At 30.4% G+C, this 22,277-nt stretch overlaps 5 protein-coding genes across 14 annotated transcripts in view; 3 read left to right on the top strand and 2 right to left on the bottom strand.

Moving 5' to 3' along the window:
* Nucleotides 1-275: 275 nt before the first annotated feature.
* On the top strand, nt 276-3,837 carry LOC100650508 (ornithine decarboxylase 2). Of its 2 annotated transcripts, none has more exons than XR_007224458.1 (8): nt 276-514; nt 981-1,223; nt 1,648-1,724; nt 1,819-1,991; nt 2,094-2,394; nt 2,753-2,992; nt 3,446-3,566; nt 3,647-3,837. XR_007224458.1 is itself a non-coding variant. In XM_003402668.3 (8 exons), the coding sequence occupies exons 2-8, from the start codon at nt 1,034-1,036 to the stop codon at nt 3,693-3,695; spliced, it is 1,239 nt and encodes a 412-aa protein (XP_003402716.2). In that variant the 5' UTR covers nt 276-514; nt 981-1,033; the 3' UTR covers nt 3,696-3,836. The 2 variants fall into 2 exon arrangements, 1 of the variants encoding a protein (XP_003402716.2); XM_003402668.3 differs by having other exon boundaries at nt 3,358-3,566; nt 3,647-3,836.
* A 1,116-nt stretch (nt 3,838-4,953) lies between these two features.
* Nucleotides 4,954-8,453, top strand: LOC125384647 (ornithine decarboxylase 2-like). 2 transcript variants are annotated; one of them, XM_048406947.1, is made up of 8 exons: nt 4,954-5,011; nt 5,512-5,738; nt 6,165-6,241; nt 6,336-6,508; nt 6,611-6,911; nt 7,270-7,509; nt 7,876-8,084; nt 8,164-8,453. In XM_048406947.1, the coding sequence occupies exons 2-8, from the start codon at nt 5,549-5,551 to the stop codon at nt 8,210-8,212; spliced, it is 1,239 nt and encodes a 412-aa protein (XP_048262904.1). In that variant the 5' UTR covers nt 4,954-5,011; nt 5,512-5,548; the 3' UTR covers nt 8,213-8,453. The 2 variants fall into 2 exon arrangements, with proteins under 2 accessions (XP_048262904.1, XP_048262903.1); XM_048406946.1 differs by lacking the exon at nt 4,954-5,011 and having other exon boundaries at nt 5,051-5,738.
* Nucleotides 8,247-13,913, bottom strand: LOC100650183 (dipeptidase 1). Of its 3 annotated transcripts, none has more exons than XM_048406943.1 (11): nt 13,759-13,913; nt 12,079-12,232; nt 11,481-11,643; nt 10,421-10,704; nt 10,124-10,181; nt 9,873-10,049; nt 9,703-9,793; nt 9,365-9,440; nt 9,130-9,277; nt 8,928-9,046; nt 8,247-8,846 (listed from the first exon to the last, which is right to left on the bottom strand). In XM_048406943.1, the coding sequence occupies exons 1-11, from the start codon at nt 13,808-13,810 to the stop codon at nt 8,807-8,809; spliced, it is 1,362 nt and encodes a 453-aa protein (XP_048262900.1). In that variant the 5' UTR covers nt 13,811-13,913; the 3' UTR covers nt 8,247-8,806. The 3 variants fall into 3 exon arrangements, with proteins under 3 accessions (XP_048262900.1, XP_048262902.1, XP_048262901.1); XM_048406945.1 differs by lacking the exon at nt 13,759-13,913 and adding an exon at nt 13,081-13,228; XM_048406944.1 differs by lacking the exon at nt 13,759-13,913 and adding an exon at nt 12,971-13,153.
* Nucleotides 13,914-14,058: 145 nt separating this feature from the next.
* LOC100650062 (homologous-pairing protein 2 homolog) lies at nt 14,059-16,059 on the top strand. 2 transcript variants are annotated; one of them, XM_003402664.4, is made up of 3 exons: nt 14,059-14,753; nt 14,868-15,086; nt 15,147-16,059. In XM_003402664.4, exons 2-3 carry the CDS (start codon nt 14,937-14,939, stop codon nt 15,594-15,596), a joined length of 600 nt encoding a protein of 199 aa, XP_003402712.1. In that variant the 5' UTR covers nt 14,059-14,753; nt 14,868-14,936; the 3' UTR covers nt 15,597-16,059. The 2 variants fall into 2 exon arrangements, with proteins under 2 accessions (XP_003402712.1, XP_012174476.1); XM_012319086.3 differs by having other exon boundaries at nt 14,865-15,086.
* Nucleotides 16,060-16,725: 666 nt separating this feature from the next.
* The window catches only part of LOC100649950 (A disintegrin and metalloproteinase with thrombospondin motifs 4), an 82,241-nt gene continuing 76,689 nt past the window's right edge, over nt 16,726-22,277 (bottom strand). For all 5 annotated transcript variants that reach the window (XM_048406942.1, XM_048406938.1, XM_048406939.1 and 2 more), the window contains exons 12-18: nt 21,447-21,573; nt 20,509-20,673; nt 20,210-20,336; nt 20,013-20,117; nt 19,727-19,878; nt 18,919-19,319; nt 16,726-17,845 (exon numbers count right to left, since the gene is read on the bottom strand). In XM_048406942.1, coding sequence (XP_048262899.1) covers nt 17,709-17,845; nt 18,919-19,319; nt 19,727-19,878; nt 20,013-20,117; nt 20,210-20,336; nt 20,509-20,673; nt 21,447-21,573 — 1,214 coding nt within the window. In that variant the 3' untranslated portion in view covers nt 16,726-17,708. The remainder of the gene's footprint in view (nt 17,846-18,918; nt 19,320-19,726; nt 19,879-20,012; nt 20,118-20,209; nt 20,337-20,508; nt 20,674-21,446; nt 21,574-22,277) is intronic.

The following is a 22,277-nucleotide window of genomic DNA, read 5'->3' as shown; positions in this document are numbered from 1 at the left end:
TATCCATTTTTTATTTTTCGCAAGTAAAATATTTCTTAGTACTAATATGCAAAATTTATGTATAAAAAATGTCTTTAATGTATGTATAATATAATCTTAAGAGATAATGATTTTAATCGTGCAAATAAAAAATATATATACATACGTCTTTTTTCGGATTTTTTTTTATGAAAATATATACGTCTTATCAGTATGTACATAATAATCTGCTATTTATATAGGGCAACAACGTATGGGACTATCACATCTTGTTTAACGAATCAGTATTGCGCGATTCAATGCTTCTGACAAAGATATAATACTTATTTCATTAATGAAAGAGCTGTAACTATTATACAAAAACGTTGAGAGCATTGTTCATACCAACTATGAAGTGGGTACAATATTAATGAAAAATGATAAAAATGAGATAAAAATAACAAGGTAACAATTTTATTATCGAAAATTTAAAGTTGGCAGAAAGAAGACACGTGTACATCGGCAAGTAAAACGAATAGTAGAAACTAAACAACGTGTAAGTATACATAATTTATTACGTTGGTTATCAAATGATATTCCCTTCGTCGTATATATATTAGTAGCTAATAATGATGTTCCCTTATAGTGTGGTTAAATTTATTTCGATTTAAGCAGGTGTCCTACATTCCTACTTAATAACTTACAATTTCTTGTTCAAACGATTTTTCTCAATTTATTTAATTGATTAGTCAAGCTATATATATATTGATTTTTATTTGTGGCATTTTTTATTTCACAGTTTTTATTCACAGTATCTTTTGTCCAGAATTTCCACTTTTAGAAACTACAATTTCATTAAGACCTGTATCATCATATAAACCGCATTCAAGTTCTTAAAACCAAAGAAATCTTATCATTGAACAAATTCTGAACAGAATGAAACATATATTTGGAAGGAGATAATCTTCTCCTTATATCTCGGCTTATTTAATCGTATCCAAAGATAATTTCCGTTTTCTTAGAGCGCACAGTAGAAAATCGAGTAATAGTCCAGAGAAAATTGAAATATATTAAGATGTCACACTCGATCTATGACGAAGTGAAAATATTCGAAGATACGGACGAAAATACAGACATAATCAAAAGTTTTATTAAAACAGAGCATGAATCAACGGAGGAACCGTTCTGTGTTCTTGATGTTGCTGACGTGATGCAGAAACATCAAAATTGGATCGCGAAGATGCCAAGAATTGTCACATATTATGGTAACATAAGAGTTCTCGATCTCGAATCTATTAGTCTGAAATGTTTTATTCCTGTTATTATAGTACATCTGATAATTCAGAAGTATTTAAAAAGATAAGTCATTTTTCTAGAGAACGTTATATTAATGTTATTATCCTACCATTCATACGATATTATTTGTATCATTCAGGCATAAAATTCAGAAATAACACGGACAAAATATTTTATTATTAATTCGTAAACTTCAAATATAACATTATCTGCAAATTATATCACAAAGGATATAACACATTTTTATTATTAATTAATATTTCCTGTTATTAAAGACAGATACATTCTTTTCGTTTGAGACAATAAAATTAAAAGTGCAATCAAAATTTAGAAATTATTGTATACAAGAATATGTAACTTATCATTCATTCTTAATATGTTTTGGTATTTTAGCCGTCAAGTGCAATGCCGATCCGTTTCTCCTAAAGATTTTAGCAGTTATGAATGTCAATTTCGATTGTGCATCCCAAGTATATCTTCAATCAATTTTTCTTAAATGATACAATATTATTATAGTTACGTCCACACGCAAAATACGTTACGTTCTGCCATCATTTTCTTTAGCAAGAAATACGAATGGTAATGAAACTAGGAGTGTCTCCAAATAGGATAATCTTTGCGAATCCGGCTAAATGGACCACCCATATTAAATTTGCTAAAATGATGAATGTAGAAAAAATGACCGTCGACAGCGAGATGGAAATCATTAAGATAAAGGACATTTTTCCGGAAGCGAAGTAAGTGTAGCAACAATAAATCAGATTCATATTAATGGAATATAAAATATTTTAGAACGGTGTCATTGAAATAATCTTTATTATTTTTTTCATAATCAATAGAGTAATCATTCGAATTCGATGTGACGCCAAAAATGTTCTGGTATCACTTGGAACAAAATTCGGCTGCGATCCGGACGAAGAAGCAGTTCGATTGATACATTTGACAAAAAGCCTTGGTTTAAAATTATGGGGCTTTAGTTTCCATGTCGGCTATCTATGCTCTGAATCAGACGCTTACGTTAGAGGGATCAGAGCGTGTAAGAAACTAATCTCGATTGCTAAAGAAATTGGATGTAAAGACGTTCAATTGATCGATATCGGCGGTGGATTTCCTGGTAACAGAGGATACTCTATCGACGAGGTGAGTTTTTGCTAGATTTCAAATTGAACCGCATAAAAGCCAAACTGAACAACTCCAGTTCTCATAAAGTTGTCAATTTCACATTATTCAATACTATCTACGTAGATTCACAATTAGTATTCAAATTTCAAAAAGGTAGTTTATTTCCATAAATTTATTATTATTTGCAAATTCCAAGAAACGGTTTAAGAGAAAATGTTAGTAATTATCATTCTTCTATACATTTTAATTCATAGAGATGATCAGCGTAATGCATGCGTGACTCGATTGAGACTCATACTACACCGTAATTCGTATTTGTTTCTTTTGCTGAATTGCTGAATTGTTAAATTTGCATTATCGTTTCGGAAACACTCAGGTTGCAAGACGTATTAACAACGAGATCGAGGACATCGACCCGAATATCTCGATCATCAGCGAGCCGGGACAATATTATGCAACATCGGCATATACTTTGGTGTCACTCGTGCACACAAAGAGGGTTGTTCGTCAGGCGGATGCAATGGTTAGAATGTATTATATGAATTGTGGAGTGTACAATGGTTTTATAGAGGAAATGTTGAACTTAAAAGAGAGACTACCGATACCGGTGCATAAGGTAGAATTATTAATATTCCATATAATATAGGATACAGAATTGGGAGTCAAATAAGTCCTTCCTTAAGTCCCTGTTCAAATGATTCGGTTGATTCATGTCAAGAACTTATAGATATTATAATCTGAAAAATTCTTACGATCATATGTAAAGAGACAATTTATTTCAAGTTGTGCCGAAATCGACAAATTGTTTTGTTTACGCTGTGAACTTATTATTAAAGCTATATTTTGTTATATTTAATCTAAATAACAGCTGGCATTAGCAGCTTCTAATATTAGGGATAACAGCTGGGTACAATTGGGCACAGGGATGAACTCTATGCCCTATGTCCTATCGACTTCCGTATTTTATGTAATATATTTTAGCTAGCGAGCGATGCGAAATTCCTTTCATACGTTTGGGGTCCGACCTGTGACTCTATGGATTGTATCTTGAAAAATGTAATGTTGCCAGAATTTCACCAAGGTGATTGGTTAGCCTGGATGGATATTGGATCCTATAGCATATGTCTCAGTTCTCCATTCAATGGTTTTTCACCGCCTAAAGTACATCCGTATGCTAGAGAAAGCCAATGGTTCGTATAAACGTGTGGAGTAAGTTACAGTAATAAATGTAAAAAGGAATTTGAAATACTCTAGATTCTTTTTTTTCTAGGAAAAAGTTTATTGATTACACAGAGAGAATGCAAAAATCGCAAGAATAACGGAGGCAGGAATAAACTAATAAAAACCAGTTGATGTGGACATTGTTAGATATTGCTTCGAACTTGACTTTATTTATAAAATTATGCAGTAAATTATGTATGGAATTGCAAATATTTTGATGATCTTATTTGATTGTAAATATAATAATATATTAGACTCCAGAATTCTAAGTGTGCAAATAAAATATTTCCCAGTCTTGTATAATATGAAAAAGTTACGTATGTAAATATAATTAATTCTTAAGAGACAACGATTTTATTCGTGTATATAAAAAATGTATGGGTGCATACTTTTTTTGTATGAAAATACGCAGGTTGAGTTACATAAGAGTTCACCTGAAAGATTTTCATTAATCTTAATTATATCGATAAATGTTTGAACTAAAATTTGATTGTCTTCAGGATTATATGTCATTAGTGTCCACGTATATGGGTAAATTTTAGGTCAACATTGCCTTTTTCGATAAAGTCATGTATTTTTTAAGACATTAATTCATGCAGCTGCAGATTCTCTATAACAAAATTATTACGCCACTTATGCAGCTATTAGTTTAGTCGATATTTTGGCTTTTATTTTGTAAGATTTATCGCATGAAAAACGAGAAAAACAAATATAAAAGTAGTGACTTGCGTTTTTCTTGTCTTTCATACGATAAGTTTCACAGAATAAAAGTTAAAATATCTACTAAGTTAAATAGTTTTCGACATAAGTAGGCTAATTATTTACTAGTTTTACGCTTATAGAATATAATACCCATATTTAAAGAAAAGCTCATACATGAGAAAACGTTTTCTCTGTAGCTATTTAACTTTTATCTGAAATGTTCTGTGGAATAATTAACAGTATCGAAAATACATCGTCTTCAACTTTAAGGCGACACATTTTGTATGTGTTTTATCAGTATATAGTTATATAATAATTTCCTACTTATATCAGGTAACGTAGTATGAACAAGCAGTATGAAATTATCATACTTTGTTTAAGGACTCAATATTGAGTGGTTTAATACTGCTGACAAAAATGAGATATATATTCGAATTGTTGAGAAAATAGTTGTTACAATTATACGTTATTGAAGCAACGTTAAACGCATACATAAAACAAACTATACAAAAGACATATATATCAGAAATATATCAGAAATTAAATATAAATATAAATATAAATATAAATATAAATATAAATATAAATATAAATATAAATATAAATATAAATATAAATATAAATATAAATATAAATATAAATATAAATATAAATATAAATATAAAATATATAAAGTGGGTACAGTATTAATAAAAAATTAAAGAATAAAAAGGTAACAGCTATATTGTTATAAATTTAAAGTTGATAAGAAGAAGATACGTATACCTTGTTAAACAGAAACAGTAGTCAAAACTAAATAACGTGCAAGGATATATAACTTATTACGTCAGCTATCAAATAATATCATCTTCATCGTATATACCTATATAAATTAGTAGCTAACAGTGATGTTCCCTCATAGTTTTCCTTCATAGTTGATCAGTTAAGCTAAGTAATTGATCAGTTAAGCTAATTCTAATCTTTCAGATATTAATTTTTATTTGCGATACCATTCATTTCACAGTTCTTATTTGTAGTAATTCCTCTTCAAAATTGTTACTACCAATAATTGCACTTTTTTCGTTTTACATCATCATACAAATGGTATTCAAGTCCTTAAAGTCAAAGGAAAATTATTGAACAATTTGTGAACCAAATCAAATATATATCCGGAAGGAGATAATTTTATCGTTATGTCGTAACTTAATGTAAAGGAAATTTCCGTTTTTCCAGAGTACACAACATCCAGGGAAAATTCGAATCTATTAAGATGTCATACTTGATTTATGATGAAGTGAAAGTATTTGAAGATACGGACGAAACTACAGACATAATCAAAAATTTTATTAAAACAGAGCATGAATCAACGGAAGAACCGTTCTGTGTTCTTGATGTTGCTGACGTGATGCAGAAACATCAAAATTGGATCGCGAAGATGCCAAGAATTGTTCCATACTATGGTAACATAAGAGTTCTCGATCTCGAATCTATTAGTCTGAAATATTTTATTCCTGTTATTATAGTACATCTGATAATTCAGAAGTATTTAAAAAGATAAGTCATTTTTCTAGAGAACGTTATATTAATGTTATTATCCTACCATTCATACGATATTATTTGTATCACTCAGGCATAAAATTCAGAAATAACACAGACGAAATATTTTATTATTAATTCGTAAAATTCAAATATAACATTATCTGCAAATTATATCACAAAGGATATAACACATTTTTATTATTAATTAATATTTCTTGTTATTAAAGACAGATAGATTCCTTTCGTTTTTAAGACAATGAAATTAAAAGTGAAATCAAAATCTAGAAATTATTGTATACAAGAATATGTAACTTATCATTCATTCTCAATATGTTTTGGTATTTTAGCCGTCAAGTGCAATGCCGATCCGTTTCTCCTAAAGATTTTAGCAGTTCTGAATGTCAATTTCGATTGTGCATCCCAAGTATATCTTCAATCAATTTTTCTTAAATGATACAATATTATTATAGTTACGTCCACACGCAAAATACGTTACGTTCTGCCATCATTTTCTTTAGCAAGAAATACGAATGGTAATGAAACTAGGAGTGTCTCCAAATAGGATAATCTTTGCGAATCCGGCTAAATGGACCACCCATATTAAATTTGCCAAAATGATGAATGTAGAAAAAATGACCGCCGACAGCGAGATGGAAATCATTAAGATAAAGGACATTTTTCCGGAAGCGAAGTAAGTGTAGCTACGATAAATCAGATTCACTTTAATGAAATATACAATATTTTAGAACGGTGTCATTGAAATAATCTTTATTATTTTTTTCACAATCAATAGAGTAATCATTCGTATTCGATGTGACGCTAAAAATGTTCTGGTATCACTTGGAACAAAATTCGGTTGCGATCCGGACGAAGAAGCAGTTCGATTGATACATTTGACAAAAAGTTTTGGTTTAAAATTATGGGGCTTTAGTTTCCATGTCGGCAGTCTATGTTCTGAATCAGACGCTTACGTTAAAGGGATCAGAACGTGTAAGAAACTAATCTCGATTGCTAAAGAAATTGGATGTAAAGACGTTCGATTGATCGATATCGGCGGTGGATTTCCTGGTAACAAAGGATACTCTATCGACGAGGTGAGTTTTTGCTAGATTTCAAATTGAACCGCATAAAAGCCAAACTGAACAACTCCAGTTCTCATATAGTTGTCAATTTCACATCATTCAATACTATCTACGTAGGTTCACAATTAGTATTCAAATTTCAAAAAGGTAATTTATTTTCATAAATTTATTATTATTTGCAAATTCCAAGAAACGGTTTAAGAGAAAATGTTAGTAATTGTCATTCTTCTATACATTTTAATTCATAGAGATGATCAGCGTAATGCATGCGTGACTCGATTGAGACTCATACTACACCTTAATTCGTATTTGTTTCTTTTGCTGAATTGCTGAATTGTTAAATTTGCATTATCGTTTTGCAAACACTCAGGTTGCAAGATGTATTAACAACGAGATCGAGGACATCGACCCGAGTATCTCGATCATCAGCGAGCCGGGACAATATTATGCAACATCGGCATATGCTTTGGTGTCACTCGTGCACACAAAGAAGGTTGTTCGTCAGGCGGATGGAATGGTTAGAATGTATTATATGAATTGTGGAGTGTACAACGGTTTTATAGAGGAAATGTTGAACTTAAAAGAGAGACTACCGATACCGGTGCATAAGGTAGAATTATTAATATTCCATATAATATAGAATACAGAATTGGGAGTCAAATAAGTCCTCCCTTAAGTCCCTGTTCAAATGATTCGGTTGATTCATGTCAAGAACTTATAGATATTATAATCTGAAAAATTCTTACGATCATATGTAAAGAGACAATTTATTTCAAGTTGTGCCGAAATCGACAAATTGTTTTGTTTAAGCTGTGAGCTTATTATTAAAGGCATATTTAGCTATATTTAGTCTAAATAATCACTATCATTAGCATCTTCTAACATTAAGGATAATCAGTTGGATTAAATTGGGCATAGGCATGAACTCTAAGCTCCATGCCCTATTGACTTTTGTATTTTATGTCATACGTTTTAGCTCGCGAACGATGCGAAATTCCTTTCATACGTTTGGGGTCCTACCTTAGACTCTATGGATTGTATCTTGAAAAATGTAATGCTGCCAGAATTTCACCAAGGTGATTGGCTAGCCTGGATGGATATTGGATCCTATAGCATATGTCTCAGTACTTCATTCAATGGTTTTGCACCGCCTAAAGTACATCCGTATGCCAGAAAAAGCCAATGGTTCGTATAAAGGTGTGGAGTAAGTTACAGTAATAAATGTAAAAGGAAATTTGAAATATTCTAGATTGTTTTTTTCTAGGAAAAAGTTTATTGATTACACAAAGAGAATGCAAAAATCGCAGGAATAACGGAGTGGAAAATAGACTAATAAAGACCAGTCAATAACGATATGGCTAGATATTATTTCGAACTTAAATTTGCTTATAAAATTATTTATTGAATTACAATACTTATATGATATATTTGTTTTGTTATAAATATCGTAATATATTACATTCTTCAGTTTTAAATGTATGAAAAAAAAGTATTTTGTTGGAATCATAACGTACTATCTTAATTATGTACATTAATTAATGTGACTAATGTATGCGCGTACAGAATTATATTTATAGCAATGGATTCTTGTTTATCATTTGTTAGACATTGAAAACATGTATTTTAATATAAAATTTATTTATCGTATTACTGTAGAATAAAATTGCATAAATAATTATATTATAAACTCCTATTGACAGAGATTTAGTCATTGATAAATACTTTTACTAAAAAATGAATGAATGGATTACGACAAATATGTTTTCCATTAGTTAAACGTAATAACTTTTCGTTATTTTACATTTTTATTGCTTACAGATTGATCTTACGTATTATTATCCTATGGAAATAAATCTTTTCTTCGTAAAATGTTGTGCCATGTCTTTATGCTTTAAATAAATGCCATATTATTGTCGTGATTTATTATGGTTTATAAAATCAATCCACCTATATAAATAAGAGTTTATGTAAATAAATGAAACATAAAGATTAAACAAAGGAAAGTATTTTTTAAATAAATGCACTTACTCTTTTGCAGTGTTACATAAGCCTGGTTGAAGTTTGCTCGTTGTTTCAGCTTCGTAAATGTCTTGTTGATCTATGATATCTTGTCGTGGATGTTCTGATTTTGCCAATGAGTCTCTTACCTTTGGAAACACAAAAATAATTATATTTTTAACGATTCTTTAATTATTTCCAGATATCGCTTTGATTATATTCTTTAACGTACTTTTTCCGCGGCTTGTAGTACACGGATCAAATTTCTGCCTGCTAATTTTTCAAGTTCCTCTCTGGTCCATTTTGGATTCACATCACTTTCGTAAATGCGATCGAATAAGTCTGGATATTTAGAAACATCTTCCAAACCTTCTGGCATTCTGAAATATGTTATTCATACTCCTGTGAATCCTGCTTATCTTTATAACATTAAACTTTGCGATTTGTAGTATTGGCGTAATACTTACGATCCTACACCATCGTAGTCCGCTCCAATACCAACATGATCAGCTCCGATAAGATTACGAATGTAATTAATGTGATCTACAAAACGGCAAATAGATAATTATTTAAGATAAGGACAGTAATTTGTTAAGCGAATTCAGGATACCTGTCTTGAAACATTCATTCAATTTTGTTAAGTGAAACGAGTCGAGTGAATAGGAAACGCGTTTAATACGATGTACAATTATGATAAACTTTATATAGAAATGTAATCGAAATTATCTTGTGAACGAAATTAAATAATATTTCTGAAATTAAATATTACATTAAACATAAGATTGAAGTTTTTCAAATGTCATACCTACAACGTCTTGGATAGTTGCGTTCCTCGAACAATTGCAATTTACAAAATTTGAATAGAAGTTCACCATTACGATGCCATTGTTTTTTTTCTGAAAATGCGTGCAAAATTATATTTTATTGTTGCACAATTTCATGAAGCATTTAGGATGACAATGAAGATCTACTTACAACCATGTGGAGGACATCGTCAGGCACGTTACGGTAGTTACGGCAAACGCTAAAGGCAGATGAATGGGAGAACATAATAGGAGCTTTCGTTATTGAAAGTGTTTTTCTCATAACGTTATGAGACACATGCGCTAAATCGACCAACATTCCCAATCGATTCATTTCGTAGACGATAGCCTATAATTGAAATATAAAATTCATACAGTTTTAAAATAGGCATAAGAAGAAGAAATTTAAAAAATTTGACGTACTTCACCGAATTTCGTAAGGTTGTGGACAGACGTATCGTCCACCACCGATGCATCAGCCCTTTGTTAAAAAAAACACGTTTATTAATTTTTTTGAAGTAATTATCTTTTTTTTATAGATAAAATCCTATTTTAATTTTATGACAAGATTATTTATCCATTATCGCAAAATAGATGTCTGCTAAGAAATATTTTATTTCTTCAATAGAAAATTTTACTTTTATGAATTAGATTTTCTAGTCAATATTAAAGTTCGATGACATATTGAAACTTTTTGGATCGATTAAAAATGTAATGTACCATGGAGTGTTGCACATATGAGTCAGCGTCATGTAACGCACACCGAGTTCGTAGTAGAGCCGAAGAACAGCCAAACTAGAATCAATAGAGTGACCACCTTCGACACCGATCAAGGAAGCAATTTTTCCATCATTCCATGCTTGTTCGATATGCTTAGCTTCCGTTACGAACTGCAAGTAGTTTGGATATCTAGCGACTAATCTTTTGATAACATCGATTTGTCTCATTGTCAGTGGCACTGCATCCTTGAATTGCGATGAGCAATCAACATACGCTGCCCAGAACTAAAATTTATTTATACTCTCATTATTATTACTATACAAGTGAAAAAAATTTAGGGATTAGAATTACACATTAATAAAATTTTTTAACCTTATAATTTGCGTTACAACCATAATATAAAATATCGATCGCTTTGGCATTAATACCGGAGACGATGAGAAGTATACAAACTAGTGATAATACAATCTATAGTATGATGTATTAGTATTTCCCATACATACTATAGTCTAGCAGTTCTTTTTTATTTTAGCTTATTATGAATTTTATATCTAATTGTATTTTAGATATTAAATGGGAGGCACTATTTATGTGCCATATGGCGAATAACTATAAGTATGTATCATATAATGGAAAATTATTGCGTGAATCATGTAGACATGAATCGATTATCGCATTTCTATAGCTTCTGATAAGTATAACTCAACGAAATGTTAACTATTAATATTTACAGTTATATTATCAATTAATTTTCAAATATCATATATCAAACGTTATATATTAATTATAAATGAGTAAAAATAAGTTTGAAAGAGAATAAAGAGATCAACAAAATTTATGTCCGTAGAAACTACGCACAAAACGAAATTCATGCATTATCACATGCCAGTCCAATATTGCAGAAAAACCTATTTCGACATAAGGCCTAAAATGATAAGAGGCTTTGCGTTAATTAACAACGAACGAAAATCCATCAGTCAATTAATTTATTTCAAGATATATGATAGAACGAAGATTCGAATGATAATCTGTCTTTTGTATTTGCAGTGTTTTCACTCACTTGTGCACCTATTTTCCCTTTTTTCAATCGGACAAGATCAGTATAACATGATTTGCATACGTCTTTACCCCATAATTCATCGTCGGTCAGGTTTTGTGTGAAGTTGAAATTGTCTAAGTTGTTGCTCAATAATTTGTACAAGTTGTGAGGCAAATCATTGTGACTGAAATAAAGAATTAAAAATTACATTAGATTTATACAAAATAAAATACAAAAAAAGATCTGTCTCTGTAAAGATTAGTAAATATTAATCTTTATTTTCAATTAAATACAATAATTTGTTGTTATATTTCAAGCCTTGTATAATCATCATTTATTAATTAATACTTCAACTTATCTATATACTAATTCACTATGGTAACAATCGATCATACCAGCCTGTAACTGATTAATAATAGAAATTTATTTATCGATAGTAGTCTTTCGCTAGCGATGTTCTCTAATTATTACAGTAAATTATAGATCCAAATTATAGATAACATTTATTAAAGCGTGTATATACAGTTTTTTTTAAATAAAATCTCTTATATTTTTAAAATTTTTCATTACCGCATATTTTGTGTTTTCTATTAACATGATAATATTTCAGATCACTTACCCATCGATAAGCGGTGCTGACGTAAGAGCGTCGCTTCCTTTGAAACTGTTAATGCTTAATCCCACGCTTAGGCCAATTAGGAACAGTAATACTGACGAGCTCACCGCAACACTCACGTAAATCATCTTCTTCGTGCAGTACTTGGCTAAGCAGTCTGGAAAAGATTAAACAATGGTTACTTCGCGGATACTGACACGGACTCTTGTATGTTGATGACTTTATATGTGACAGAGCACACGATAATTCTCTGTTTGAATACGGCAATGATTGATTAAAAGCAATTATACGTATCGAACTACTTGTAGTTCAGGATGACTTTTGATATATTTATTTAGACGCAAATTAAATTCTTTCAAATCAGATAAGATAAATTAGACGGGAAGTAATCAGATGTAAAACAATTTACACATAGTGTTCGATAACTTTCAGATTACATGAAATTCAATATTTAATTTCGTGATATAATTAAATACACATGTTGTATGATAATTTTAATCAGGGATGCTAAATCAAAAAGTTCATCGAATCGTAGAGAGGATTTTTATAATTGGATATGACAAATAAGCCGCATTACCCTCATTAATATCAAGCAATAAATTTGTAAATATTAATAAAAAATGATATTTATTTATTAATTTCGATATGTTATTGAAACGGAAAATGTAAAGCAAAATGTTTACACATTTAGTGATCTCTATTACTGGATTAAATTAAAAAGATATTTATACCTAAATATGATTGATAATTTTTTACGTAATTCTTTGTTATAAACTTCACATGAAGGAAGAAACGAAAAAAGTAAGGATGCCGAGGTTGTTAGTTTGTATTTGATAACAATACCGTGATAGTTTGATAACAATGATGTAATACGTTTCTTTTTAATGTTACATACATGTTTCAGGAAGGAGTATTTTATACCGAGTTTAGGAATCATAGTGCTAATAGTGCATATACATGTATATTTACATAGTAATATTTATAAAATTCTATCAAATTACGCACAGGTTGTTTCCTTCACTAAACTGGCCAAACTAGTTTTATTGTACTCTCAATGAGCTCTCGTAAGCAACTGACTCGCTGAGAACCCTTTCAAATCGAATCTTTACACGCACAGTAAATGCAGAGGTCACTGGAAACCTAAGATGTATCTCTTTGATTTGATTGGGTTAACCATGGACCTTTTAATTTCTTGGAGTTAAGAAATTTAAATTTAAAGAATTCTCAAATTAGAAATAATTATATCATATAAATTTTTAACGTAAATTATAATTAAAGTTTTAAATTAATAAATTACTTACTTCTTTAAATTACTCCAGTCATTAGAATGCTTTTAAATAGTTTAATGTTATTTATGTAGCGTTTATCAAATTTAAAAAGACAGTAATTAATATACATCTTTAGGAAGCTACATTATTAAAATTTATTAAGACAATATAATGTATATAGCACACGTGTACATATATAGCAGGTTGCTTTATTACATAATGGAATGATATAATGTAATATAATAAACGTGTAATATATAGACATGTAATTTATTAGCAAATAAGATTAATTGTAGGAAGGATGTAATTACACGAAAATTTTTGAGTTCATTAACGTTTACAGTAGCGTAATGGAGAGTTAGCATATGTGAGCAATGGTAAACGATCCAATGCGTCTGTACAATGATTAATTCACCCATAGCAGATGTAGAGTAGAACGTTTCTTCGGTGACACTATTCACTCCCATCTTCCGGAGATAACTCCTTCAGCTACGTCTTTAACGTGCAATTTCTGTTCACGCTACGCTATCTGCATATATAAGCCAACATAATAGAGTCCAATAGGTTACTCTTTTATACATTCCAGATTTTGCTTCAAAATATTTATTCATATTTCTGTTTGGATTCAAAGTTCGTACGTTGCTTTCTGTTTACTAAAGTATGTTAAGTGTCGTAAATATATTACATACTATAGCAAAAAGATGGTAATGTTTCAGTTTTATGACTCTATAAAGGTATCAAGAGTAATAAACGCTGCATTGGTTGAGACAATAAGTACAGTATACTGCGTAACGTATTACGTGTGTTATATCACAGTAGCATCTGGTTTAATTTGCTAGTTACATTTATAAAAATGTAAAAATAATTGAAGATAATAAATAATTTTTTCGTCATTCGATCAATTATTATAGCATTAAACGAATTGACGAGTTGAATTTTAAATACTTGGATCAGTCAGTACTATTTTATTGTTGCCATATGCAATGTATGATATAGAACTTGCAAAATAGTATAATTTATTGTTTTTTTCATAAGAAGAATAACTATTTTGGGACTATTTTTTAATTTCTATAAACATCATGCTATTTATGTACTCGATATTTTATGTAATATTGATATGGATTGAATTGCAGTAATTAAATTTCCCGCACTTTCAATCATTGACTAGAAACACTGAAGGAAGTCACGTGATTTATAGATTTAGTAAAAACGCTTGTTGCGTGGATATGTTCAAAGTAATATTAGTGAAGCACAAAAAATAAGAATAAAAATAGTTAATAATTTTATGCTTTCTAAGTAACAAAAATATTAATTATTAATCTAAACGCGAGTAAACATTTTTGATAACGCTTGAATCTAAAGTACTAATTATTAATTAATGTTATAAGCGTGTTCATTTTTTTAATACAGGTAAAAATAATATACGACAAAATTAATTTTCATAATGAATGCAGTTGATAATATGTTTTCACTTCAAATTAAATACCATAGTTAGTATCCTATTTAATAAAACTTTTTAAGTAGGTATCAAATAACCTGTGAAAGTAGTTTAAATGTAATACACAAGGAAAGGAATAAACTAAATTGATAACAATGACGGACACTGTATATAAATATATGAAAACACAAAACAGACCTTATAGTATTAATGATTTAGTTTCAAATCTTCATAATGAATATGGTAAAACAGCTGTACAAAAGGCTATAGATAAATTGGTTGCTGAAGGAAAGATATTTGAAAAAGTAAGATATTTATTATTAATATAAAAGTACATTAATTTAATCAAAAGATTTTTGCATCAGGTTTATGGAAAACAGAAGATTTATTGTGCAGTGCAGGATACATCTCACAATATGGATGAATTAATGAGGATGAACAGAGAATTACAAAGTCATGCTAATGAAGTTGAAAACAAGTATCGAGAGCTTCAAGAAGAAATTAAAGTACAGGAGGCTTTATTGTTATCTATAAAGTCTTCCATTACAATCGAAGAAGCAAAGAAAGAGAAAGTTAAACTTAAAGAAAGAATTGAAGTATTGACAAATAAATTGGATGGACTAATGGAAGCAAGTGGTACTGAAGATTTAACTGAAACCAAAAGAAAAACAGAGGAAGCCTTAAATGAATATTCACGTGAATATTCAAAACGGAAACGTCTATGTACTGATATTTTAGATTGTATATTGGATAACTATCCTAGTAGTAAAACAGAATTATATGAGGAAATAGGAATAGATTTCAAAATTGTTTAATGACACATGTATTATAAATGTTTCAATGTAATAAAATATAAATTGTACTTAACGTTATTAATTTTATTTTATTTGTATGTGAGATATATGTTTGTATATGTATTTGTATATATATTTGTATATGTATTTGTATATATATTTGTATGTGTATTTGTATATGTAATAATTTAGATTAATTTATATTTTAAGCTATTTTCTAGTAACTGATAATTATTGTCATAAGTCACTTTTTGTGTAATTTATAGATTTATTTATTATAATACTTTATAAATGATAAAATTATTTATTTATAATTGTAGATGGTAATGTACATCTCTATAACTTACCGTAGTATATGGATTTTAATGCTTTCGTATTGTACTCTATGTGTGTTCTATTCATACACATTGTCACTTGACAAAAATTATTATTCTACTTCATTTATATTACTTTAATAAATATATTATTATTTAATATTCAAGTACTTCAATCTCTATTTTTTATGCAGAATATTTTTCCTCCATTATTTCTGTTTCTCTCAGCACATATCATTCATCAAGATATAGCTATTGTAAGGGAAATAGAATATTTTATATAAAACATAATGGTGCATATAATTGTTATATGCACCAGAGACCTGCATTACATACTCTACCATAGGATTGTTTACATCAATCATTAAGAGACATTAATTTTTCTGTCAACAACTGTCTTATCACTATGGCATTTGATGATTCGTTATAAAGATATATTTAGCTGTATCTTTGTTAAAATAAGTTATGCGAATTGATACATGAATTTCAATTAAATTAGAAAGAAGATTCATATGGAGTGTATGTTCGAAATTCCTATTTGCAAGAATAAGATTTGCGATATGCTAATAATAATTAATAGTTAATTATTAGAGACATATCAGCTCATCTAGCACCTGGGGTATATAGTAATTAATGTGACCAATGGAAATATTACAAAATCGACTTATATGTAAATGTAGTTAAGAGATAATAAAATTAGTTGTTAAGGGATAATGGATCAATCCAGGATTGTTACATGGTAGTAGGTAGTTAAATACAATAAAGTGGTATATATTTCTTTAGAGAAGCTTTGTAATAAAAAGAATATTAATAATATAATAAAGGAATGGGAAAACTATAGTTGATCATTTTATTAAATTGACATTATACAAAAAAAAAGACGAGAAAATTTTCTAAAATTTGTCTTTCAAATATGTACATTTGTATCACAATATATTATATCCAATTAATGAATACTGTCTACAAATATTAAATTATCTTTTCCCAATTATCAACACTTAAACATAATAATATAAAATATAAGTAGTTGAAACATATCTATACTATCAGAGACAGTCCAAAAATAATTTCAGTATTCTTTTAAGGAAATTGTCTCAGTTTAGCGATTTAATTTGTATAAAAGATTCACAAAAATAAACTAGCAAAAAGGGAACGCACGGTTCCATCGTATAATCACCATTTATTTGCCTTGCACTATAATTTTCATTATTTTAGGGGAAGCTCGTTTTTTGGCGTGCACTTGCGCGTTCGTACTAATACGCATGTATCGTATTTCTATCGTAACACAAAAGTCTCCCGCGCGATGCATCGAATAAATATACGATCGAATCTATCAGATACATTGATCGAACATTTTTGTTCGTATTCGACATATTTATAACTTCACACCTGTTGTCTGTACAAAGCTCCTGCGGTACTATCGTAAACAATTATTGCATCAGAAAAGAAGAAAGAAAGAAGATAAGAAAAAGAGAATAGAAAGTAGAAAAGACGAAATTATACTCTGGGTAACACAGTGAGATTATGTAACTACTTAATACATTGAATTACACATTCGTTTTTCATGTGGTTTCGACCGGGAGCGCATTTAAGAACTTGGTGAGATGTCCGTCTTTTAAAGATAATGCTGACCGAACGACATCGTAGATCACATGATTCGTCTAAGTCCCAATCTCCCAATGGAGAATATGGTCTGCTCGATGAGCTGAACGCGTGCTGAGTGCGCGCTGAGTGTTCGATGTCGGATCTGTGGTGGTCTCTGGATGCGTAGCACGTGAACTCCTTAGCGAACAGGAAGAACTACGTTCAAAGTTGCACATCAAGCGGCGCAGATCGTCTTTAGGGACGCGCAGCAGCGGCTTTTCACAGATTGCAAATGGCACAGCCATGTCCTCAGCCTGTCAATCAGCTCCGCGCAATCTGACCCCACGTCCGTGCACTCATCGTCCTCTGGTTCTAAAAAGAAATATAATCATTAATATAAAAAATTCGGTATTCACACTGGGACGTAATGTTTGAATTTAATGTGTAGGTGGTTTTACAGAAAAAAAATTCAAATTAACACGCTACTCGGAATTAGTAGTGTACTACTAACCAACGAGTAATATTTTTCTGTAAGAGTGATTTCCAGGAGTTAAGATTTTAAACTAATATTTTCATGTGGAGGTTTTTATGGTATTAAAGAAAATATTTTTAGAATTCAAATACGTGTGTATTTGTTATATTTGTTTAAAAAATGTTAAGAATAGCTGTCAGGAGTTTCAAGAATTTATGCACACCGTTAGTAAAGTAAGACACAAAACTCATTACTTAATAAAACTTGTATAGCACTTTAAGAACATAATTGATGTTTATGTTTAATCTATAATATTATGTACAAGTAAAGAAAATCTGATTTGATGAACCTGAAATGAATTCTAACAAATATGTTGATATAAAACATCCACCCAGAAGCCGAAAACAATTACTCCAATGAACAGAAAAAGACACCAAGAATTCAAAATATACATTTAACACAAGATTCGTTACCCAATGGAATAGCCGTAGTACATACATGGAAATATATATATATATAAAAAAAAAAGAAAAACAAACGTCGGTAAAGCTGTACAGAGAAACGAAAGATATTCACTGTCTCGCAAGTGAATTGCACGAGTCAGACTACGAGGAACTCTGACGATGAAAAATGCGACGTGTCAGTTTGTCACCATTTTAAATCACTTCGTAGCGTTTTAACGGCTACGCTATTCATGAACAATGATTACGATAAATGGTTGAATAAATAAAGTAAAATAGCAGAGAAGAAATAGAAGAACGCCTATGTATAATAACAAAAATACTTAATTTCATCGTATATAAAATAATGAGAAAGATGAAGCAAGAAAAATAGAATAAAGCGAGAATAGACAAGAAAAATATATCGAGACGATAACGTTTAATCAGATGATCGATAGAAAAAATAAAGAGAAGGTTCTCGTAACTCGAGAAGAAAGCGAGTATCGTCGTCTTTTGATACAGATTTCTCTTACCGCGAGCATCGTTTTGAGGCCCGTTCTGATCCTTTTCGTCTGCTGTCGCTAACACCATGCTCACCGTACCCTTATGTCTGAACGGGCTAATTTTCGGATAATTCAGATCGTTGATCTTTGATATCGGACTAACTGTATAGTACGAATAATTCCTAGTAGTAGTACCACCAGCGTATCCGTTCTTACTATAACTAGCGTCGTTACTAATATTTACTTTAGTCTTGTATTTATTCACGTATAAATAACTGGCAGTGGTGTAGGTGTATTTAGTCGCCGGGGTAGTGGCGAACGATGTGACGCGTTTGTAAGGATTGCTCGTCGACGAGAAGAGATTCGACGACGGCGAGGAGTATTTGAATTTCGATTGTGGCGTGCTGTATGTCGTCGATTCCCACGGATACCTGTGTGACATAGCATTATGGGATTATCGAAGGGACGAGGTGATCTGTTTGGATTACTCTCGAAAATTCGGAAAATATTTGCTATTTGATTATACGTTCGCCAAACACGGGTGAAAATTGTTGTTTATTAAACAAAGTTGAGCATTAGAATCTTTGTAGTGCGTGTTATAATAGTAAATATTTGAACGACGATTTGGAAATGCATGCTGATTACCTGAAACATGTTTACTGGTTATGATAATAATTACATATTTTGATAAACGGAGCGAAAAGACATCGAAGTGCATTAATTCGATTATCTTATCTGAATGATAATTATTTACATATTACCAACTGTAACGAATGCCACGAAATTATAGATCCTTAAATAATATTTATCTAGGTTTTACGTATATTCAGAATATTACCTGTAGTCTGTGTTGTTATATTGAGCATACAGAGGCCGATTGTGGGCTGTCGGGTTGAAACTGCTATCTCGGCGCACGTACGTTGGAATGTTTTGCGTATAATCTGGGATAATATTTTCGTGTTCGGCCACGCACTTTCCGTTTAGGCAATACTATAATTTTTAACAGGATCGTAATCAACAGTTTGATAAAAAGGAAGCAGAATAAAATATTTTTTCCTCAACTCTTAATATAAAATATATGTTACAAATTCGTCGTACGAATCACTTTTATTTGAATTATTTACCTGACCGTCTCCGCAAGGAGAACCTTCAGCCGCTGGACGATATGCCACGCAATATCCTGAGCCAGCGTCAAAGCAAAATAGTTGAGCACAAACTCTGTCGTCTTTCTAAAACGTGAAATAATCGTTTCATTGACATAACGCCAACGATGCAATGAATAAAAAAAGATACACGTTGATTGACGTAATGCAAAGCTTACGAAACAGGCGCTCGTTCCACGATCTTTCCGACATTGCGCATCCAACGAAAGAAGCTTCCCAGGTAAAACTCTAGGAAGAGCTTCGTCTTCGTGAGGTGCGTTGTACAAACACGTTGCTGTGTCGCCGCTGGAATAGAAATATCGACGTATCATTTATTTGCATATAATAATGAATTCAAAAAGTATTAATAAAGTAGTAGCAATTATTTTAAAAAATTAAGGAAGTTAATTTATTCTACGGAGATTTAATTGAAATAATATCGAAGACAGAGGTTCATAAACCGACGAATGAATCATACTTCAAGAAATGATGAAACGACGATACGCTGCAATGGGACCACTTAAAGCCTTTCTCTGTGTGTCTGAGATCGCTCATAATGTAGCCATCCTCCCAACGACATTTTTCGGCTCCTGGTCCTCCGAGATAGCTAGGTGGCGGTGAGCCATCGTGAACTGCGCCCAGCCTACGATATTCGCATTTCAATGTCATTTTACGTCCCATTCAAATTAACATTTTTAACGCAAATCAATATTATTTTTAGAGAACTACGGTTGCTACAAATTTCCAATAATTTGGCGAAAAACGAACAAATGTAAATGAAAACGTGAACTTTATTTGGTCGAAGAAATGTCTTTCTACAAATCATGAGAAAATGAAACAGAAATAGACTAAAAATTAAAATCAAAGTTAACGCAACCAGTTTTTACAAGTAATATTAAATGAAATGATTTTTCTTTAATTTTACAAAATTTATTTAATTTTAATAGCGAAAGATGGTCACGTGAATTTTTATTTTAACCTTTGGTCTATCTCTCTTTCATTTTTTTATAATTTATAGAAATCCATGTTTTGAAAAGTAATGATGATTTCTATAGAATATTAATACATTTTTTAAAAAGTCGAAACAATCAGAATTGTCTTATTGAACGATTGAATTAGTGTTATTGATGAAATTTTACAAGTTACAAGGTACAAATTATCAATTTTAACAAAATCTCCTTGTATAACAGTAATAAGTTTACTAATAAGACAAACAAAATAAATGAAAAATAAAATAATTTATCTCTGACTGTTCTATAATATTTGACTAAAAATTATAAAATCGTAAAAGAGAAGTTTACATTGTGCAACTCGTAACTTATCAATTTACTCGTCAATTTAAATAACTACAATTTACAACACGATTTTCGAATTTTCTATAGAAATGACAAAATATTCAAGCGATAATGGACTTACAAATGACCAACTTCGTGGGCTGCAACGATAATTCCGCTAAATCCGCCTGTGTCTTCGATAATAGCGACCGAATTCACCTTTTCCAGACGCTTATTCACGACACAAGCTCCACCCACATACGCGAATCCTGAATAAAGATACATGATCACTTTGGAACGTTTTCCGTCCTTACGTACAGCGTGTAAAAATGTTAATTGAAATGTTAATGGCACTACTAAGTTCGTTATTCAATATGGACTAACAAAAAAGCTGCATTTTTAGCAAGTTAAATTAATGCTAGTAATACGAAATACGTGAACGTATCTTCAATTTTGAGAATGTAAAATAAGAAAGTAAAAACTCGACCTCAATTTATTAGTCTATACTATAGTAATATTATTAGCGTTATTACATATACTTGATAGAAGATAAAAAGATTTAATCATTTTTAAAGTAGTTTTAAAGTAAGTCAATATTGGCAAATTCTTATTATTATTTCATTCGGAAATAAGTTATTAACAATAACAAATTTGCAATAATATCTGCTGAATATAATTGCCATTAAACTAATTAGATTCAGATCAAATAAGATCATTTATACAGTCAATTCTCGGTTTAATTCACGATCGATGTGTTAAAATTTACCACTTAAATAATTAAAAACTCAACGTCGTCCAATCAAATATAAAATCTTCAATCCAAATGCCAATACATTTTTTTCTAATAACGAAACTCTATCGTGATTAGATAGCAGATGTGAATGTTCTGAAATAATCTGTCGTATTTGAGGCAAGGCCGAACTACATCACGATTCTGATCAATCTTAAATAATTGTATCGAATATTGTATAAC

This window comes from Bombus terrestris, chromosome 6 (assembly GCF_910591885.1).
Source record: "Bombus terrestris chromosome 6, iyBomTerr1.2, whole genome shotgun sequence".
In the NCBI taxonomy this organism is placed as follows: Eukaryota; Metazoa; Arthropoda; class Insecta; order Hymenoptera; family Apidae; genus Bombus; species Bombus terrestris.
The sequence above is the reverse complement of the archived record's forward strand: the minus strand, read 5'-3'. Positions and strand labels throughout refer to the sequence as shown.